Consider the following 21,595-nt stretch of genomic DNA (forward strand, 5'->3'; position numbering starts at 1 on the left):
TAAATAAATTATTGTTTTTCATCTAAAGCTTATAATACTACGTACCACTTTCATAACAGGTGTTCAAAAATCAGTCCTTGTACTTCAATACACTTAGCAGCTCGCTTTCTGATTGATCGAGTTATCCTCCGCAACGCTGCACGATTGTTTTTGATTTGTGCGGCGGCATCTTCAATTCGATTTATTAACTCTTCACGTGTATTTACTTTTTCCTGGTACACCAGGTTCTTCATCCAACCCCATATACAGAAATCTAATGGAGTTAGATCTGGTGATCTTGGTGGCCAAGTGTGTGGTCCACCGCGACCAATTCATCGCCCGGGAAACTGCTCGTTTAAGTGCATTGTTACATTATGGGAAAAGTGGGCAGGGGCACCATCATGTTGATAAATAATATTGCACCTTGCTGCTAATGGAACATCTTCTAATAATAGTGGTAGTTGTTCTGTAAGGAATTCTAGGTACATGCGGGAATTTAGATGTCCTCGGAGAATGAATGGTCCTATTAATCGATCATGAATGAGTCCACACCATACATTTACACTAAATCTGTGTTGAAAGTTGCGCACGATTGTACTATGTGGATTTCCCTCTGCCCAAGTGTGTTCATTGTGAAGGTTGTTGACGCCATCTCGGGTAAATTGAGCTTCATCAGTGAATAAAATGGTTCTATGATGTTGACGGTTTCTAATTAACCAGTTGCAAAATTCCAATCGAAGAGGAGGATCTGTTGGTTGAATACTTTGAACTTGTTGTTTATGGTAAGGGAACATGCTATTTTTGCGCAAAGTTCTCCATACTTCAGACTGAGACACTGCGAATCGCCTAGAAAGACGCCGTGTACTGACACCAGGACTGCGTTCAGTAGCCATGATTATAGCCTCTTCCATATCTACATTATTCTGGGCAGGGCGATCCCGATAATTATTAATACTAGGAGGTTTACCTGTTACTCTTAGGGTACGAAATGATCCACTGATCGTTTTTGGGTTTGGAACTCTGCGATTAGGAAATCGTCTTCGGTATTCTGCAGTAGCAGCGGTTGCATTTCCGTCACAAACGCCTAAGACAAATACCATGTCGGCATATTCTTCCGTTGTAAATAACAAAGGCATTGCAATTGTGATAGTAAGTTACTTTAAAATACACTTCACTAACAAACGAGTAGTAAATTAATTGTATTAAATTGCACTCATTAAACTAGTACAGAATTGGTAACAAATAATTTGGATTCCTCAATAAATTGCAGTGTATTGTTGAACAGCTGATTTGTGATACCAACTTATAAAGACATAATTTACCTTCTGTAAAGCTAACGTGACAAAGATATGTAGGTACATGATGTAACCATTTGGATAGTCCTAAAAAGTAATAGTATTATTGTTTTTTAGTTGAGCATTAATCTATTAAAATCGTATTTACAATTGTATGCTAATCAATTATTTGTGTACCTTATATCATTACATTACGGTGTTTATTTACTAAATACGTATTTCTTGCTTGGTAGAATGTTTGTTGTAAAATTAAATTCCAGAAACTAATACTTCGCTGTTAATAGCCGTGTGGCACATAATTTTATTCAGAATTAACTTTCTGCAAGTTTCTTTGTAAAAATGTGGGTCTTCAATGCCTATTTAACAAAATAATTGTCCGTTAAACCTTAAAAAAGTGTTTTCAAAATTATTTTATTTCTATTTTTTGTAGTATAACAAAAAAACTAAATGAGATACAGCTATGAGATGAACTTTATTCAATTTCTCATCTAAAAATCCGTTAGAAAAAGTTGCATTCGCCTATAAATATCTCTTCATAAACACGCGGCAAATCATCATTTGACCTCCTGCACACAATTTTTGGTGAAATCTTCAATTGGCCATAACCCAGTAAGGAAGCATTTCCGGACCCATGTTTATATGAACTTTTTTCTTTATTTTTTATAGTACAATCAGCTCAGAAAGTGCCGGTAACACTAACCGAATCACCCTGTATATAGATGGTACAGTCATTATTAAAAACTCTTTAAACATTGGTCTAGAAGATTCTCTACCCTTCACATTCTTGATCAACCGTAAATCTTGCTTCTGCCACAGGAAAACTCTTTGGGCTCCACTACTGTTGCTCCACAGAATTATTCCATATGACAGAAGTGAGTGGAAAAAGGCAAAATATGATGTTAATAACATATATCTATTTACACATAAACTTAACCTACGCAATAAATAAGAAGAATTGAATTTATTTCCAACAGCAAATATGTACAGTCATTAACAAAATACAATCTTTGGAAAGACTGACCACTTTTACAAGTAGTGTGGCCAGTGCGAGTACTTAAATTACAAGTATCTTATCTGCGTCCAGATATAAGTTCAATTGTATCAGCCGGGCTGCTCTCTGTGGCGTCCACATAAGTCTTATCACTACTATTTATCTAAAACACTACGAACTTAAACTCAGAACCAAATCTAAAACCGAACTAAAATCTTTCTGAAGTACAACTTGTACCTTTTACTCTAAAATAGTTTTATTTATTTACACACAACTACTTTTCCTTTATATATCATAAAAATAAGTTTCTATGTTGAGAATGAACTACATTAAATAAAAATAAAACTTGGTTAGCAATTTAAATGAAATTAAAATAAACTTTGTACACAAAAATAATTAAAATTCAATAATAAAATAATAATGATATAATAGATTACATAACATTTCAAACAAACTTAAAATTAATCCTCGTTTATTTACATGGTTTTTATTATTTTTATTTATTCAGTCTTTATTTGTACAAGTAATTTTATTTGAAAAATAACAAACAATCCTCTATTGTCAGTAAAAACTCTTTTAATTTCCTATAAAAAAACTTATCGTTAACGGCAATTTTCAACTCATATGGTAATTTATTGAATAGTTTCGGCCCATTGTACATAAAAGACTGCTTTACGATTGATTTATTGACTTTTGGTAGTCGAAACATTCTCTGGTCTATGCTTCTAGTACCGTAATTTAAGTCCGTAGTTCCCAAATTACCACTTTTAATGTAAAATAGCCTAAGTACCTTAAATACAAATAGATGTTGCAAAGGTAGTATTTTAAGTTTAGCAAAAATTGGGAAAGAACTATCACGTCTTTTCTTATGAGAAATAATTCTTATAAAATGGTTTTGCACAACTCTTAATTTCTCTATTAGATATTTAAAAGTACTTCCAAAGCAAACTAACCCATATTGTAGTCTTGATTCGACCAAAGCAAAATACAGAGTTTGTAACAAATGTTCGTCACAAAAATTTCGTAGAAAGTAAAATTTTCTAATTGAAGATTTTAATTTTCTTTGCAAAACTGTTACGTGCTTATCCCATGTTAGCTTCCGATCAAAAATGACTCCTAAATATTCAAAATTATCCTGTTTTTCAATTCGCTTACAATTACATAGATTTACATCGCCTCTGCAAGTAAATTCGTGAAATACAAATTCAGAATGAAAGTTGAAATCATTAAAACCAAAATTTACATATTTTGTTTTCTCAACGTTTACAAGCATTTTGTTTGTAAGACACCAATTTTTTAAAATAAACAAATCATCATTAATTTGGTTATATAATAATTCCGTATTCTTCTGGGAATAAAAGAAGGCAATATCGTCGGCGAAGGCACTAGCCTTGCCATTAAAACCGAGTTCTAATAAATCATTTATAAATATCAGAAATAGAGTGGCAGATATGACACTTCCCTGCGGCACCCCTGTAGTGACCGGCAGTGGCGCGCTGACAGCGTGACCAACCCGCACACGCTGCTCCCGCCCCGTGAGGAAGCTGCGGAACCAGCTCAAGGCCACACCCCGCCATCTCCATTTTTAACAACAATATGTCATGATCAACCAAGTCAAATGCTTTTTGGAAATCAATGAATAATCCCGTCGATTTACTGCCCTCGTTTAAACTAGAATAAATCATATCCGTTACATTAACAAGTGCATCCTCGGTAGACGACCCCTTTCTAAAACCATATTGATTGCCACTAAAAAAATGTATTTTATTCAAATAACTAACTAATCTCATTTTCATTAATTTCTCGAAGATCTTTGAAAAAATAGAAAGCAAACTAATAGGACGTAGGTTGTCTAATTTAATGGAAGTGTTCTTCTTATAAATAGGGACAATAATACTAGACTTTAATTTCTGAGGAAATAAACCTGTAGAAAAACTTAAATTAATTATTTTAGCGAGAACAGGAGACAATACGCGAGCAACATGTTTCACCAATGCAACACTTATATTGTCGAAACCAGAAGATTTTTTACTTTTTAAGCTTTTAATAACTTCAAACACTTCATTTTCGTTTGTTGGAAGAATAAAAAAAGAAGACATCCTAGGTAATAAGTTTAGCTCTATAGCATCGTTATTGTAGTATTGTATATTATTTTGTACAGCGATAAAATAGTTGTTTATTGTATCAGCTACAATGATTGGATCAGATAAAATTTCTCCGCTATCTAATGCTACCTTTTCAACAGACTTTTTATTAACTGCCCCACTCAAATTATTAACTATTTTCCATTGAAGGGCTGTATCTCCCTTCGCTTCATTAATTTTCTTAGAATAATATTGATTTTTTGTAAGATTTATTTCAAGTTTTAATTTATTACAAAACCCACTATAATAGCATGAAAAATTTCTATCATATGGCCTGGATTTATAAAGATGACATAACTTATTTTTTCTTTTCAGTTTTTCTAATAGCTTATTATTTATCCAAGGACTGATTAATTTAGCTTTGTTTAATTTATCATTTTTCAAACGTTGACTTTTCTTACATTTGTCTATAGTATTTAGTAAAGTTTTTAAAAAACAATTAAAACTATCATCAATATTATTATTTATAAAACATTCATTCCACTGTATCAAATCCAAATCTAATAATAGCTTATCGTAATCTATTTGGCCTTGAAAGTTATTATGATTATTTACAACCTGATTTTTACAACTAGGAAGCGTCATTTTTAAGCCTAGCATACAATGATCAGTTAAGTCAACATCAAATATTGCACTCTTAAACATGGAAACATCACGGTGTCTGACAAAAATGTGATCAATACACGACTGTGAGTTGGCAGTGATTCTAGTTGGACGATCAATTAACTGAACAAAACCATTACTACTTAATAAACTTAGATAACTATTTGCATTTCGTGTGTTCTCTGTTATGTTTAAATTTATGTCCCCAATTAATACTGTGTTATTATAAATTGATGTTAATTCATTGCCTAGCTCCACAATAAAATCATTTTCACTAAAACTGTGTAGCCTATAAATGCAAAAAAGATTAAAAAAGAAGTCTTTAAAGATAATTTTTAAAAGTAAGGTATCAGCTGTTGTTAAGCTCAAATTTAGGTTCGACACACAAATTTCGTTCGATATGTAGCATAAAATTCCCCCCGATCTTAAATCATTGTTACAGCAATGGAATGTGTTGTAACCAGGAATATTATAGACTTCAACTTCGTCACCACCAATCCAAATTTCGCTAAGAACAATAACACTTATTTTATGTACAATTTGATTTAAAACTAATAAAAAACTGTCAAAGTTTTTTCTGATGCTTCTTATATTTGCATAAATAATTATGTTCTGATTTAGGCCTAATTGATCTTGAGAAATATAAAAATTATTAAAACAGTTAGTATTTACGTTTGTATTTTGATGCATATTTTAAAATATGTTTACTTAGTAAGGTTTCCATGTTTGGGTACTTTGAAGTGCAACTTACATGCTTATTTGAGTGAGTCCATATCTGCATAAGAGTTTATTTTCTTCACCGGTTCTCCCTCACTTTTCCGAATAAAAAACTTGCCGTCGCGGCACCATACGAACTTGTAGCTGAGCTCCCGTCCCTTCTGTTTGAGTTTCGCGAGGAACTGTTTGTTCTCCGGCGAGAGATGGTCGTTGATGAAGATTCGCTGAACAGGGAAGTGCTGATTGACATCTCTAGCCGTCAAATTCTTCTTTTGCCTTGACTTTTCGATCCACTGCTCCTTAGTGCCTCTCGTCTTGAACTGTACGATAAGTAACCCTAGATAACTTTGTACATAAACTACTTGTGTGAGTATCCCAACTAAGCCTGTCATCCAAATGAACCCCCAACAACTTAACTGAGCTATTTATATTTGTTACAGCAGAGCTTAAACTAAAATAAATATTTTCAGTTTTATTAGTGTTTATATTTAGATAATTTGCCCTAAACCACTCAAAAGCAACCCTCATAGCATTACTCTGTACAATGTCTAGGTTAGTTAAATCTTTTCCAAAATTGAGTAAGGTTGTTTCATCTGCATATAAGACAGACATACAGGGTACATTAAATGCAAAATCATTTACGGCTACAATAAACAAAAAAGGCCCAAGGACAGAGCCTTGAGGGACACCTATTTTAACAGTTTTAAACTCAGATACATGAGAGTCTTGAGCTACCGTTTGCCTTCTATTATTTAGATAGGACGTCATTAATTTTAATTCTCTACCTTGTATACCATAACATTGGAGTTTTCTTAAAAGCAAATCATGAGATATACTGTCAAATGCTTTAGACAGGTCAATTAAAGTGGCAGATAATGTTTCCTTATTTTTGAAGCTTCTCAAGATTTTTTTAACAACCAATTCAACTGCTTTTATAGTGTTTTTACCAGGCAAAAACCAAACTGCTCTTTACAAAGAAGTTTGCTCTCCAAAAAAGTAATTATATAATTGATCTTTCATACAATATTCAAGAATCTTACTAAATATAGGTATTAGTGAAATCGGGCGGTAACTAGAGGGACATGATTTATCTCCTTTTTGTAGACCGGTATAATTTTGACCACTTTAAGAATATCTGGAAAAATACTCTTCTCAAGTATCAAATTAAAAAGTAAAGTTAAGGGCTCAAGTATAATATTTATTATTTCTTTAACTATTTTGTTGGAGAAACCATAAACATCTTCACTTTGTGATGAGCTCAATCTAGAGACACACTCAAGCACATCATTTGAATATATCTGTCTCCAGTGGAAAATATTATTTCTAATATTTAAATTAGAAGTGTATGTACTCAAAAATGTTATAGCAGAGTTATTACAATTACTCACATTAGTTACTCCTTGAGTGATTGCGGAATTAATAAAAAAGTCATTAAAAATGTTAGAATGAACTATTATTTCTTTATTTACTGAATTTAAATTACCTTCTACCTTAATTACATTCCAAGCAGCTTTACACTTGTTTTTTGAACTAAGAATGTAATTTTCATGAGATTTTATCTTTGCCTGTTTTATTTTTGCCCTATAATGTCTTTTAGCTTTTAAATATACATCCTTGTGTACATTTTTTTCTACAAGACCTTTATCATTCTTGTAACGGTCATATGAATACATAACAAAATCTCTATATGACCTCAACTCTGATGTAAACCACTTATTCTTAAACCTATTTTTTCCTAAATCTATTTTTATTCTCTTTAAAACACAGCATTCTTCAAAAGAAGTTGTCAAGAAATTGATAAACTCGTTAAAAATAAAATCAACACTATTATATGTTTTTAAGTATGTCCAGTCAACCTCACTTAACACATCTCTGAAACGTCTAATTGCTTTGGGAGTTAAGTCCCTGACTAACTTCAAATTTGTTTGTTTATTAACGTTACTGTTAAAAATATCATGAAAGACTGCCCAAACACCAGAGTGGTCAGAGATATATGGCTCGATGACTTTACATTCTATATTATTTTTTAACATATTAGTAACAATATAAGCTTCATTTCTTGTGAATTCACTATTCAAACAATATAAATTAAAAGAGCGTAATAGATTTAAGAAGCTTTTAGTATTTAAATCATCTTTTAAAATATCAATATTGAAATCCCCTGAAATAATAAAATGGCTGGAAGGATACTTTTTATGCAAGAAAATAACAAAAGTGTCTAGTGATAATAGAAAACAATCAATGTTAGAAGCTGGTGTACGATATGTAGTAGCTATAATTATATTAGTCTTAGTCATTAAAACAGCAGTTACTTCAAATACAGTGTCAATACAAAATTTGTTGACATCAATGGGTTGGTAATCAATTCCATATTTTACAAAAATGCTACATCCTCCTCTGGTTAAAGGTGGTTTTCTACAGTAAATATTTGCTAGACTATATCCTTGAAGAACGTAGAGCTGACCTTCCTCAAAAACTAACCAATGTTCATTTATTGTTAAAATACTACAACTAATTGAATCTAAAAAAAAAGCTCTAACACGTCAATGTTTTTCCTAATTGATTGAACATTTAAATGAAAAACATTGAAAGACTTAAATTGATCATCATTATATGCTACTTTAGCGGATCTAGAAATATTAGTGACGAGTTTCTTGACGCCGTGGCTGCTTCTCCTTTACTTGATGCTGTCTCCTTCTCCTGTTGCTCATTCCCCGGGTTCTGTGTACCATCCAGGTTTAGCATGAAATCTAGTGTTGGACTATAATTTTGGGAATAGTCAATGGTGTTGGAGAAGGTCTTCACTGCCTCACTAAGTTTATCTGCAAGCCACAGTTTCCCCTTATAATTGAGATGCCAGGTATGGAGCTTTCTTTCAGCATCATATACATTCACTAACTTGACATTAGCATATTGCTCACTAAAGTCATTCAAAACACCATTAGTCTTTTTGATTTCCTCATTGACACATGACCACTGTGCTAGATCATATCGATGTGGAATATTTACTAAAATTATATTTTGGTTTGAATGTTCTTCAAGCGTACTTCTGATCGTACTTATTGCTTCTTCTGATTCATTTCTTGAGACATCATTAGTACCACAGATGAACAGCAAAATGTCATTACCCTCCAATTTCTCACCATGTATATTTACTGGGTTCAGAATTTGTTTAGCTCTACCTCCAGAGGTCACAAAACCCACTGTCTGATGAGTCCTAATCAAATTATTTAGATTCCAAGTCAAACCATGTCCATGACTCTCAGCACACAACAAAATCTTATTGTGAGTTTTATCAGGGTTATTTACTGTTGCATTGGAGGACTGTTTAAGAATTGAGCACTCAGGAAATTTTGATTCAGTCTCTGAAGTTTTTCTTGCGTTCTTAGGTCTATTTTTATTACTATTTTCATTGAGGCTAGATTTAGTAGTATTTTCTTCATTATTTAAATTATCATCAGAGGATAAAATTCCAAATTGATTACCGCACTGTATTTGAAAAACTGTATTTCCTAATTGGGTAGGAGTTTTTAGACAATCCTCTTTTGTTATGTTGGATACCTTGAAAGATGGGAAAACAGTGCATACATCTTGAATTTTGGGTTTTAAATTCAGAAAAATTATTTTCTAATGTTTTTTGTCTTGTTCTAAAACTGTGATAATAGTATTTAAATTTTGTATTTCTTGCTTACAATAAATCAGTTCCTGCAGAATAATTTGTGTTTGGAAGTCTTTACATGAAGATTTCATTACAGTAGTATCTTGGGGATTAAGAATTAGGTGATTAGTATCTTTACTGTTCAAGGTAAAAGTTGTTCCTTCCTGTTGCACCTGTGTTATCATTTCCTCCCTCAGCTGTTTTTCGAGTTTTAGTTTTCTTTCTAAAGATTCTATTTTTATATTAAATTCATGTTCCTTTTCACTATGGGTTTTTAACATTAGTTTCATTTCTTCTTCCCTTTGTTGCATTTTATCTTCCAATTCTATTTCATAAGTAGATTTTTTATTTTTCACTTCATGCAACTCCTGCTTTAAATTTTCATTTTCTTGGAGAATGGCACTCCCTAATTGTGTAGCCAGTGAAAGGGAAAGATTAAAGTCACTGTTTTCATTTTCATTGCTGATATTTAATTTACTTAATTCACTGCATGATGAGTATAGCCAAAGTTCAATCTCTTGATCTGTCATATTTTTAACTGTTGAGTATTTCAAACCAATACATTTAAAATGGATCCATTTTTACAAGAACTTGTGCAAAATATGGCTGCACTCTTGGCATACTTACCACACACTCTACAATCATTCACTCCAGTTTGGTTCATTATAAGCACATCTTCTGCGTACTTCTGCCTTGGCTCTGGTATATCTCATTGATGAATATTGTGCTCCTGTGTAGCTGAATAGTGCTCATGTATGAGAGATCGGCGTACAGTTGAATAAAGCATGAGGACAAGTAGTGGCATCCTCATGGCAGGCAATTCCTCTTCCATGATAATCAACTGTGTAATTTACATTAATAAGGTGGCACTACGCAGTGAGTACATTAAAATTGTATCTGTAGTTTCAGACCCAACAAACACTGTAGATGGGATGAACCTTCCTTGGAAAGAGTGGATGTTAAGGAATCGATTTCATACAGTAATGGGCATATGTACAGGGCTATCCAGAAAGTAGATTACCTTTCATATAAACAAAATACATTTCATTATATTCATTTGAAAGTGACACTTCAAAGTGGCTTCAGATAGTCGCACCCTTCCGCAGTTCCACATCGTCATCATAGCGCTGCATCACAAGCTATGTCTTCAATGCGGGAAACAGATGGTAGTCGCTGAGTGTAGGATCCGATTGCTGGGTGCAAGTCCAAACTGTAAGGCGGATGTAGAAACACCTCCCACTTAACACTTAAACATCCAGGACTTCTAGAATCCGGTTTTCCGTGTGGGTTTGGGCATTGTCTTGCAAAAACAAAACTTTTCAACTTAACTTTCCTCTGCACTAGATTTTTATTGTTCTTCTTAACTTTTGCAAGGTTTCACAATACCTCGCAGAATTGATGGTTGTGTTAATTCTAAGAAATCAACTAGAATTCTTGTCCCAAAAATCAGTTCCCATAATCTTCCGTGCCGACAATGTTTGCATGCATTTCCCTTGGTGTTTTGGAGGAGTGTGTGCACCCCGATTCCATAGACTGTAATTTGGTTTCATAATTCACATATTGTACTCAAGTCTCGTCGCGCAGCGAGTCTCCACCATCTCTTTCGTAAGTGTCCAAAAATGTCAATGAAGCAACGATACGCTGATTTTTATAGGTTTCTGTTAATATTCTCGGTACCCATCTTGCACAAAATTTATGGTAACCTTACTTATCAGTAACAACTTTATGTAATAAACTTCTTGAAATTTGAGGGAAACTAAGTGAGAGTTCTGTTATTTTGAATTGGCGGTCTTCTTTAATCTTCTCATCGAGTTTATAGACAATTTCATCGGTCACAATGCTTGACCGTCCACTTCGTTCATCATCATGCACATTAGTTTAGTTATTTTTAAATCTAATGCACCACTGAAGCATTCTACCTCCAGTAATCACATCATAACCATTAATTTCACAGAGTTGGCGATAAATCTCATCATGTTGCTTAGCCAACAAAAACTGTATTACCGACCACACTCCACAACTCATGGGATTTTCAATTGAGTCACACATTTTAAACTGCTATTGTAAAACAACAAGGAGCAACAGTAACCTCTCTCTAGAAACGCCCTGACATCAAAATGGCCGTGGTCCCGCCCCTAGCGGCTACAGATCAAAATGTAATCTACTTTCTGTATTACCCTTATAACTTGTGGAAATATAAATGGGTAATGTCAGAAGATATGACATGTGATTGTGGTAGCACAACTCAAACTATGGAACACATAGTTAATCTACTCAGCCCCAAGGACACTAGAGAACAGGAGCCCTCAAATCTGATCGGCTTCTGCAAAAGCCACGGACTTTAAGGACATAAATTTAAGTAAGGGAGGCACAAAGGTCCTTTTAGGACTAAACACAGGGACAAACCGTCCTTTTCCTTTAGGACGAAAAAAAATGTGTGTGTAATGTCAGAGACATTGAGCATTTTCATTCTTAAAAACAAGGTGGTGTCGTCTGCATACAAAACCCAACCAATCTTGTAATGGCACTAACAATTGACGTCCCCTTGAAAAATCCATGCTTGTTCTTAGGGGATTTTTAACTTTAAGGTATGGTAGCATTTTCTCAAATGTATTGCTTCTAGGACTTCTTTCTCACCAGTAGGGGTAAAATTGAATGTTATATAATGATATGCTGAAATATTGTTTAGATGAGCCAGAATTACGTTTTGCAGCTGGTTTCTGTTTTCCTGATAAGTTGTCTCTGCTATTTGTGAAAAATAAATGTTGAGATGATCAGCAATGAGCTCTGGGTCAACCTTTTTCTTGCCATTCATTTCCAAGCAAAAAGAAGTATCTTGTGTTTGCTCACTGTTCCTTTCTAAATTTATAATTTTCCAGAGAGCTCTTGATTTGTTACTCGAGTTGATAACATAGCAGTTCTTCAAAACATGCACGGTCAGAATTCTGAGCTATGCTACTGATGTTAACATCGCCTATTATCACCAACGATTTTGATTCAGCTTGCACAAAGTTGAGTATATTTAACATTATTTCAATGGCTTGTTTTAATGATCCACCAGGTGGTCGATAGGTACGAATGCACATAGAAAGAATTATTCTTCGTACTAAATCTTTCCAATGCAGCTTTACACACAAATTCTACACAGTGGTCAGACACATTAACTGTTCTGTTTTTAAATCTAATGAGGATTCTATATACATTGCAAATCCTCCCAGTCAATGGTCAGCTACCAGTGTGTAGCCATCAATTTTTATCAGTGCTAAGTTATTAGGGTTTAAGCCATTTTCTGTTTAACCCATTAGCCTACTTCGACGAGACCATCTCGCCGCTAGCGCTATGCACGGTAAAATACTTTGACGAAACCATCTCGCCACCAAGTAGTTCGCCTATTTCTTACAAGATGTCAGCACCATTCAGTCCTAACTTCGTTTCTGTGTTCTATGCAATAATGGGAATTGAATAATTTAACTTTACAGTTTGGCAACACTGCAGTTGAGGAAGGGGAACATAAATAGACGATCGGAACAAGTAAACAGCTGACTCGAGTAAAAAAACTAAGCGTGTGTACAATGGCACGACATGGAGCTTTACGTAGTAGTGAAATTGATCGTTATATTGACGATGACGGATTTATTTTAAGTGAATCTGATGGTGAAATCGGTTCTAATCATGTGGAAGAAGAGTGGAGGATTGATGGTGATGAAGAATTTAGCGACGGTGAGTCTGACAATGCCCTCTCAGATATTGATTTTGAAGAGATGGACGTAGGCCTAAACAATGCCGATGATCCTATGAATGATTTACATTTACGGAATGTTGAAGACGTTATTAGCAGTGTGGCTTCTGGTGTAACTGGATTATGGAATTTTCCAATATGGAATGACGAGCCAAACGAACCTAAAAATATTGTGTTTTTAGGCAGTCAGGTAGGAGTAAATATTCGAAATCTTGACCAAATAAAAACTGAACTAGATTGTTTTGAAAAATTTTTTACTATTGAGATTTTGGAGCATATTGTTCAGCAAACAAATGTGTATGCTACCCAATGCTTAGCTGATGAAACAAAGAAAAAAAAAGGTTGATAATAAATGGGTTGAATGCACAGTAAACGAGATGAAAGCATTTTTTGCTCTGATCATACTTATGGCTGTAGTGCAAAAACCAACACTCCAAAGTTATTGGACGAAAAGGAAAGTAATTGAAACATGTATCTTTACAGAAGTTATGTCATTCAAAAGGTTTCAGCTTCTAATGAGGTTCCTTCACTTAGCAAATAATAATGATGAGACTGAAACTATTGAAGACGATCAGTTGAAAAAAATTAGACCTATAATAACTTTTTTCAATCAAATTTTCAAAGAAAACTACACCCCCGATAGAGACGTATCAGTTGATGAAAGTTTGATGAAATTTCGTGGGAGGCTATCTTATGTCCAATTCAATCGAACCAAAAGGGCACGATTTGGTATAAAGTTTTTTAAAATTTGTGATTTTTAAAATCAAAAAGTGGGTACTGTTCTGGTTTCCAAATATACACTGGTAAAAAGGTTGTTCCTGAAGGAATGATGGTAAGTGAGGAAGTTGTAATGGAACTCTTACAACCATATTTGGAAAAAGGTTACTGCTGCCACATCGACAATTGGTATTCGTCACCGAATTTATTTCTTAGGCTTTTAGAACACAATACCTATGCAGTAGGCACTGTCCGACCTAGTAGAAAAAACATGCCTAATGAGCTCAAAACAGGAAAGCTAGAAGTTGGCGAGGCACAACGCAGAAGCCTTGGTGGGTTACTAGTAGTGAAATGGATGGACAAGAAAATGGTCTACTGCATCAGCACATGTCATACTAACATCGACTACCAACCAACTGGCAGGTTTACCATCCCAACTAGGAAACGTCCAGAACGGTTGGAAATAATGAAGCCTAAGATGATCATGGACTATAACAATGGTATGTTGGCTGTGGACCGTCAAGATCAAGTACTGGCCTATGACCCGGTCATTAGACGGTACAGTAAGGGCTATAAGAAACTGTTTTTTTATATGTTTGACATGTGCCTCTTCAATGCGTATGTAGCATATTACCAAATAAAAGGAGGGAAAAAGCCACACTTTGTAGATTTTAAAATTGCTGTCGCAGAACAGATGCTTGCATCATTGGAACAGAGAGCTAGGCCATCACCTGGGAGACCTACAAGCAATCCTATGAGACTACAGGGCCGGCATTTTCCACAGTCCATTCCTCCAACACCGCAGAAGGAATTCCCTACAAAAAGGTGTGCAGTGTGCAAAGAGCATGGACTGAGATAGGAAAGCAGGATCCAGTGCAAACAGTGTGTAGTAGGACTCCACATTGAGTGCTTTGAAGTGTACCATACACTTCAAAAGTTCTAGGCCCAAAAGTCATACAATTTTGTGTGTGTGTATAATGTATATAGTGTATAGTAAAATGTTTTGAGCTGAAGATAATTTGGACAATTATTCTATGAAAGTAAAAGGTATGTTTTTTCATTTATTCTAGTAACTATGGCAATGTAACAATAAGTATACTGTAATAAGTAATTTTGCACAAAAAATGCAATTTATGTAGAAATTAACTCAAAATTAACCCAAAATTAAAAATTTACAAATACTGAAATTAAAAATCATATGATATTTTCTTGGAATAAGCTATAAAATATTTAAAACAATAAAACAAAATAAATTTGTCTACGAAATTTTCAAAAAAAGATTTTTATTTTTTAATTAACTTAAAATTAACCAAAATTAACATTAACTTACTATTTTTAAGTCGACAGTATTTGTATACTTAAAAGATTGTAATAATAAATAATTGTCAGTAAAAAATAAAAAGTGTTTATTTTGTAATTAACATAAATTAACACTAACTTTTTAATTTTTTTTTTTTTTTTGTGAAAAATATAGTTTAGGATGCTTTTATTAAATATCCTAAGTTTTATTAAAATCTAAACAGTACAACTAGAGTAATGGAATTTTAAGTAAAATTCTCCATTTTGGGCCAAATTAATTGGATTTACTGTGGAGTTGAGAGGCTGGAAATACTAGTAGGCCAATGGGTTAAATTATCATGGTAGGCTTTAGGGAACTGAAGTGGTTTAACCTTTTTTGCTTTTTTATTTTAAAAAAAGGTGTTGAATGTTCTGGTGAAATATTCTGACATTTTTTGTAATATCTGTCTGATGGAATTTTATATTGGCCAGGAGTTTTAAGTTTTTTTCTGTAGAATGTGCTGGTGTTAGAACTGTGAATAGAGGATGATCCTGGCTTTGTATCAAGTTTTTTTTTTTTAATTAGTGTGTGCTCTTAAAAAGATGCTCATTTATTGGAAGGGACTTTGTACAGCTGTTCAGTTTTTTATCAAAGGAAGTTTTACTGGCTCCTCTATGTCATAATTGGATGATGTTTCATTCTGAGGTCCTGTAGTAAAATACACAGTCGAGCTCAGTTTTTTAAAGGAGGTTTGTCTGGCTCCTCCTGTGTCATCTTTGGATGATGTGTTTTGTCCTGGGGTTCTGTAGTAAGATTCAGATTTTTTATTATGCAATGGGATGGGAAGTTAGGCTGGCTAGACTTGTGTAGTCTTTTGAAAGACTAATTTCATCATTGGCTATATTTCTTAAATTTGTTTATTTACTTAAATAAAAAATATTGGCAAGAACACACTGTGGTTAAGACACACTGAAAAGGATAGAGGCAATGTTTCTACAAAACTTTTATCATTAACAACCAAACTAAAATGTCACATTTTTGCTTCAGAATAACTTATTTGCAGTGTTGCTACTCAACATAAAGTATTTCAATAACTGTGATGTAATTTTTTAATTATTGTTTGGATTAAACAGACCATTATTAGCATGTTCAAACCACACTATTTTTTTATCACATCAGCTGTCAGAAGATAATATAGTCATAATTCACAGTGACGAAATAGAAGGAAATGTATTCAAAACTCGGTTGTTCAAAATGCAATATAGTTTGGAACCTATTGAATACAACTTTATGGTGAAATGATCGAAATAATGTATACAATATTAAATATTACTCAAATACAGTCGTTGATCTGCATGATACTATCACTATATGCACTTTTTATACTGTCAATGTACGCAACAATATGGCTCTTGATGGGTTAATTAAGTCTGTAATGATAAATTAAAAGGTCATTTATGAAATGTCACAACATCAAATAAATATGATGTGTTTATCTCAGTTCCAGACAACGTAGAAGATGAGACTGCAGGCTGTATACATTTCGCAGATGAGTTTACGAATCGTTACGGTGCAATGCATCCTGATTTCTTCCCCGGCACCCTTGAAGATGCTATCAAAGAAGCCTGTCACAAGCCTGCCAGTGAAGTATGTTAATTGATAGTAAAATTGTATTTAATTGAATTTTTGATTAACTTTAATATTTCTTAACTTGATCTTCTGGGATGGATAACTGCTAATATCTAAGATTTACTTAAAATTGTCCAAATATATATGTTGGAACATTGGATATCCAGTCAGATGACAAACAAGAAAATATTTTATATATATAAGTTTCTTGAGCATAGAAAGCTACACCGGCAAGCACAATTACTTTCACCCACATGTAAGCTGAAGGAGAAACAATAACCTTGGTGAAATGGTGAGATTCGTGCTGTTATTATATTCTTTTTTACTTTTTAAATCGATCAAGATATGAATTTTTAATACTATATATATATATATATATATATATATATATATCACTGAATGTTTAATGTTTTATCTAAAACATAATTTTATTTGCAAGCTTAAGAATAAATTGAGTTTTATTGTAAAACCATGACTTACCTAAAAATATTCAGCATAGTAGTTTAGCCTTGAAGTTTCAAATAGGATCAATGTTTGCTTTATCATAAATGTATCAAATTCCAAGGGTATCAGTTCCTACGTAGTATTAACCATTTCATAGTGACTTTAAAAAAATAAGCGGCAGAATTGGTAATATATTTACTATAAATAACTTAATCCTTCACATTATATCTCCATGTCCACATGTAACATTATTCCCCAGCACCACATTAAGTTTAATATAACAAACTTTAATGTATTTGGAGTATTTTTCTTTAGCTATAAATAGTCTATGAATATAATCTCACGCTGAAGCTATAAAAGTGTAGTAAAATGGTATTTAATGTAAAATAAAGCTAATTTTTTTATACATTTCTAATTTTTCATCTGCTACATCTTGATGTGGCACTGATAATGTAGCTAGAAATTCACAAGGTCATTTGTGATATTATGAATGAGTAAAAACTTTCTTTTTTGTGTGTTTGAGCTATATTTTGCTTAGATATGGCTTATCCATTGTTTGAAAAGCTTAATCTGTTACAAAAGATTGTGTGGTCTTGATATCAAATTAAAACAAATTTATTCATGCTAATTACAGAATATGTTATCACATAATTAATTTAACTAACTACCTATACTATCCAAATAAACCTAGATCTGTATGTAAAGACAAGAATGCAAATAACCAAATTGATTTACCTGCTTGAAAATATTTTATATAATAATATATATATATATATATATATATATATATATATATATATATATATATATATATATATTTATAATATATGTATTTGATATAATAATAATGGTAACCAACACAATATCAGAAGAGGTCCCATTTTCAGATGACTAAATGACGTCCTGTCTTGTCATGACTGTTGTATCTCATGTAATCTGTGCCTCTGCCACATGTCATCTGGCATTGTACTCACTCTGTGCTTGTGCTCTTTGCGCCATGATACTACTGTCATCCTCATCAACTAGAACTGTATCCACTGTACATTAATTTGTGATGATAACAGTTCTCCTTTATAATAATTATTATTATACAGTTCTCCACTTTATAACACATTTACTGTAGTTATAAAGAATACAAAATAGATTTGTACATTTTAGCTATTAATATTGATAAAAGATATATATTTATATGTGAGGAAGCTAGATATTAAATTGCAAAATAACACATTGTAAGCTAATCTATAAATTTCCAACAACTATGGTAATTAGGGTGAGAAATGGTATAAAAAAATTTTATTTTACAGAAATCTGTTAAATAATTAAAAATAAAGAAAGTAATAAAATGAAATCTCATTTTCTATATAGACATTTAAATTGTTGTCCTTTATAAAATGGATAATACAAATAAGATACACTGTTTGAAAATACTAGATTAAAAATAATCTCTTGCTTTAAAACCTAGAGAAAAAAAGTATACAAGGTATACTTACATAACTATTTGCCTAGTAATATTGGCAACCTTAAATATGTGAGTGTATGCAAGTTATTTAGTAGTAAAAATATATACTCAGGTATTAAAATAGCCTAAAAATTAAACCATTGTTAAATTATTTAACAATCTCTGGAATTTTCAGTTTATCAGCTGTCTGTTGGTCAGGATAGCTAAAAACTAACTTTCTCTGTTGTATTTGGTTTTCAATATTCTAGTGGGAACAACGAAAACTACTCGAAACTTTCTTATTTATTCCGCTAGATTGCATTCATATTCAAGCGAGAGATTATTCATCACGAAACATTATGAAAACTGTTTAGTGTCATAGCGTTTCCCACACGGCTATCAGGATTATTGCAGGCACATAGGGCGCTCCCGAATCTGTTGCGGGATTATTACTAGTCAAAGGGTTAACTTTGCAACCCAAAGTGAATAGGCAACTAGAATGTTCTCTACTGATTGAACTATGTGTAAAATATTTGTACTTTTATGTGATCTTTCAATCAGTGGACCCTAGAAAATAGTTTTCAAAGTAAGTCTGTTGATCTCCCTATTAACTAGTAACAACCCCTGGCTATCAGCCCTATTAATTCAAATCCAACACAAGTTGTTGATCGTTATGGATATATCAATAATCTAATTTGCTTATTCAAAGTAAATACAATATAATAGATATCTTTAAAAAGTACTTAGAGTATGTACTACTTTTTTTGGCAGTACACATCAATATTGGGGTTTGATGAATTCTTTGGGTAAGAGGAATATCAGATAAGTAGAAATTGTTGTCACTGTCACTTTGTTCACAATCCAACTCACATTCCACTGGTTCATAATCATCCAGACTACATGACAACAAATCTGACAAAGAATTATCATCAGGCACTTAATTTGCTGATATGCCACTTTCATCATCAGAACTAATATTTTCATCATCCAATAGTATATCATTTGTAGAACTATGTAGAATTAGTTTTATCAGCTGTCTTCATTGAATATACTAGCAACAGAAAAAAGAAAACAAGTTTATGTATCTCAAAGAAAAATTCCCTGTAATATATAAACTTATTATGTCAAAAAGTGTTTTAAACTGAGAATTCCTATCAATGTGATATCCTTTAGTGGTCTTTATGAAATTTATAGACTATTTTTCCTTTAAAATATCTAATTAAAGAGATTTCAACAATAATTCATAGTACTAATGAAAATATATTTTCACAGAACTGAATAAACTCCTCTTACCTAAATTAACACTGAACATTTATAAATTTACCTTTTTTTTTAAACTAACCCATTTAATGCCGTAGCAATATTAGACTGCTTGTTTTAATGTTTTTGCACATCTAACCATTAAAATCCTTCGAAATATATGAAACAATTGACTATTAAAACTTTGTACCCTGGGCCTTTAATACATGTCTTGGCATGACTCCCTGGAGCTTATTTCATATTAAAAAAGTAAGTGTTATTTCAGCAAGTACATATCAGCTATGTACCATATTAACCCTCCAACATAAGAAACTCCCAGAATGATAAACTGGTTTTGTCTTTGCACAGCATATGTTTCAGATTTGAAAAAATATGCTAAATGCTAAGTAATAGGTTCATCAACAACAAGAACACAAACACAGATTACACCAACATAGCCCAGCTCGCGTGTAAACTATGTAGTCACAAATTGCAGACAGCCGATGCCACAGTCATCAGATGACTGTTGAGAGAACAGCTGGTAAAAGCAACACTTCTGTTACTAGTTTTATTTTTTATGCATGAATATGAAATAAACATGTATTATTATGTTTTAACTAGCTGTTACCCTTGGCTTCGCACGCAATCTTAGAACCAAAGTCCTTATATTACTTAGTAAAAGCAATTATGATATAATATGATGGAAGTTCTATAAAATTTTTAAAACATAAGTAGGCATACATCAGGTAGATATTATTTAAGTTCATGGTAAATAGTATCAGAGTTTAACTTAATCATTATATCGTGTTTGGCACGTGTAGGAGCATGGTTCTAATTAATTATATACATAACGTCACAGCTGAATCTGCCTTCTCATCCCGATCAAGAAAACACAAATCTCAGATCACACAGGTCTCGGAAACTTATTTCGGTCTAAAAGTGTATATTTCCATTGCTTGTCATATATTTCAGGTTTAAGATATTTCCAGTACTATAGTAGAGTTTGCCTTGTTGTTCTGACGAAGAAGAAATATATATATACATACTTACGTAGGACCGAGATGCCTACTTCGGTTAAATAGTGCCTACTTAAGACCATTTAAATTCACTTACCTACTATAACACAGTATAGCTTGCCATATTGCCCTCGATCAAATTTTATATACGTTCAATTATCTAGTTCTCGGAAATCTATTTTGGTCAAAATCGTGTTGACATAGTTGAGTTTACCTTGTCCTGATGAAGAAAATACACACATAAGTAGGACTGAAAAGCCTATTACGACCTAGGGGAGAGTACTACCTACTTACTATGCTAAGCACATGCTGCTTTTTACTCTATAGAAGAGTTTATTTCTCACAACAATTAAAATGTCAGCAATAAAATATGTTAGTTTGGTGGTTATAAAAAATTTTAATTAAGTATAAATGAGTGTGTAATGGCATTGTTCTGTCTTTAGATTGTTTACAATTCTGTATTGTAATGATAGTGTACTACTAAGAAAAAAAATATATATATATAGAAATAAGATAAAATATGACACTATTCTTGTACTTACTGTGCAAATATGAATAAAGATGATTGATTGATTGATTGATTGATTGATATGTACTTTCGGTATAAGAGGGAAATTCTTATTAAGGTTTTACAACTTTCCAAAATAGTCGTTATTAAAGTTTTGCGTTACACTTGTTTTTTGGACTGTAGCCAGGGAAAGAATGAA

General features: G+C 32.7%; 1 protein-coding gene across 1 annotated transcript in view; it reads left to right on the forward strand.

Annotated features, from left to right (window-relative positions):
- The window catches only part of LOC124354685 (FAS-associated factor 1), a 72,607-nt gene that overhangs the window by 23,763 nt on the left and 27,249 nt on the right, over positions 1–21,595 (forward strand). The window contains exon 7 of the mRNA XM_046805322.1: positions 16,624–16,769. Within this exon, the coding sequence (XP_046661278.1) occupies positions 16,624–16,769 (146 nt within the window). The remainder of the gene's footprint in view (positions 1–16,623; positions 16,770–21,595) is intronic.

This window comes from Homalodisca vitripennis, chromosome 2 (assembly GCF_021130785.1).
Source record: "Homalodisca vitripennis isolate AUS2020 chromosome 2, UT_GWSS_2.1, whole genome shotgun sequence".
Lineage (NCBI taxonomy): Eukaryota > Metazoa > Arthropoda > Insecta > Hemiptera > Cicadellidae > Homalodisca > Homalodisca vitripennis.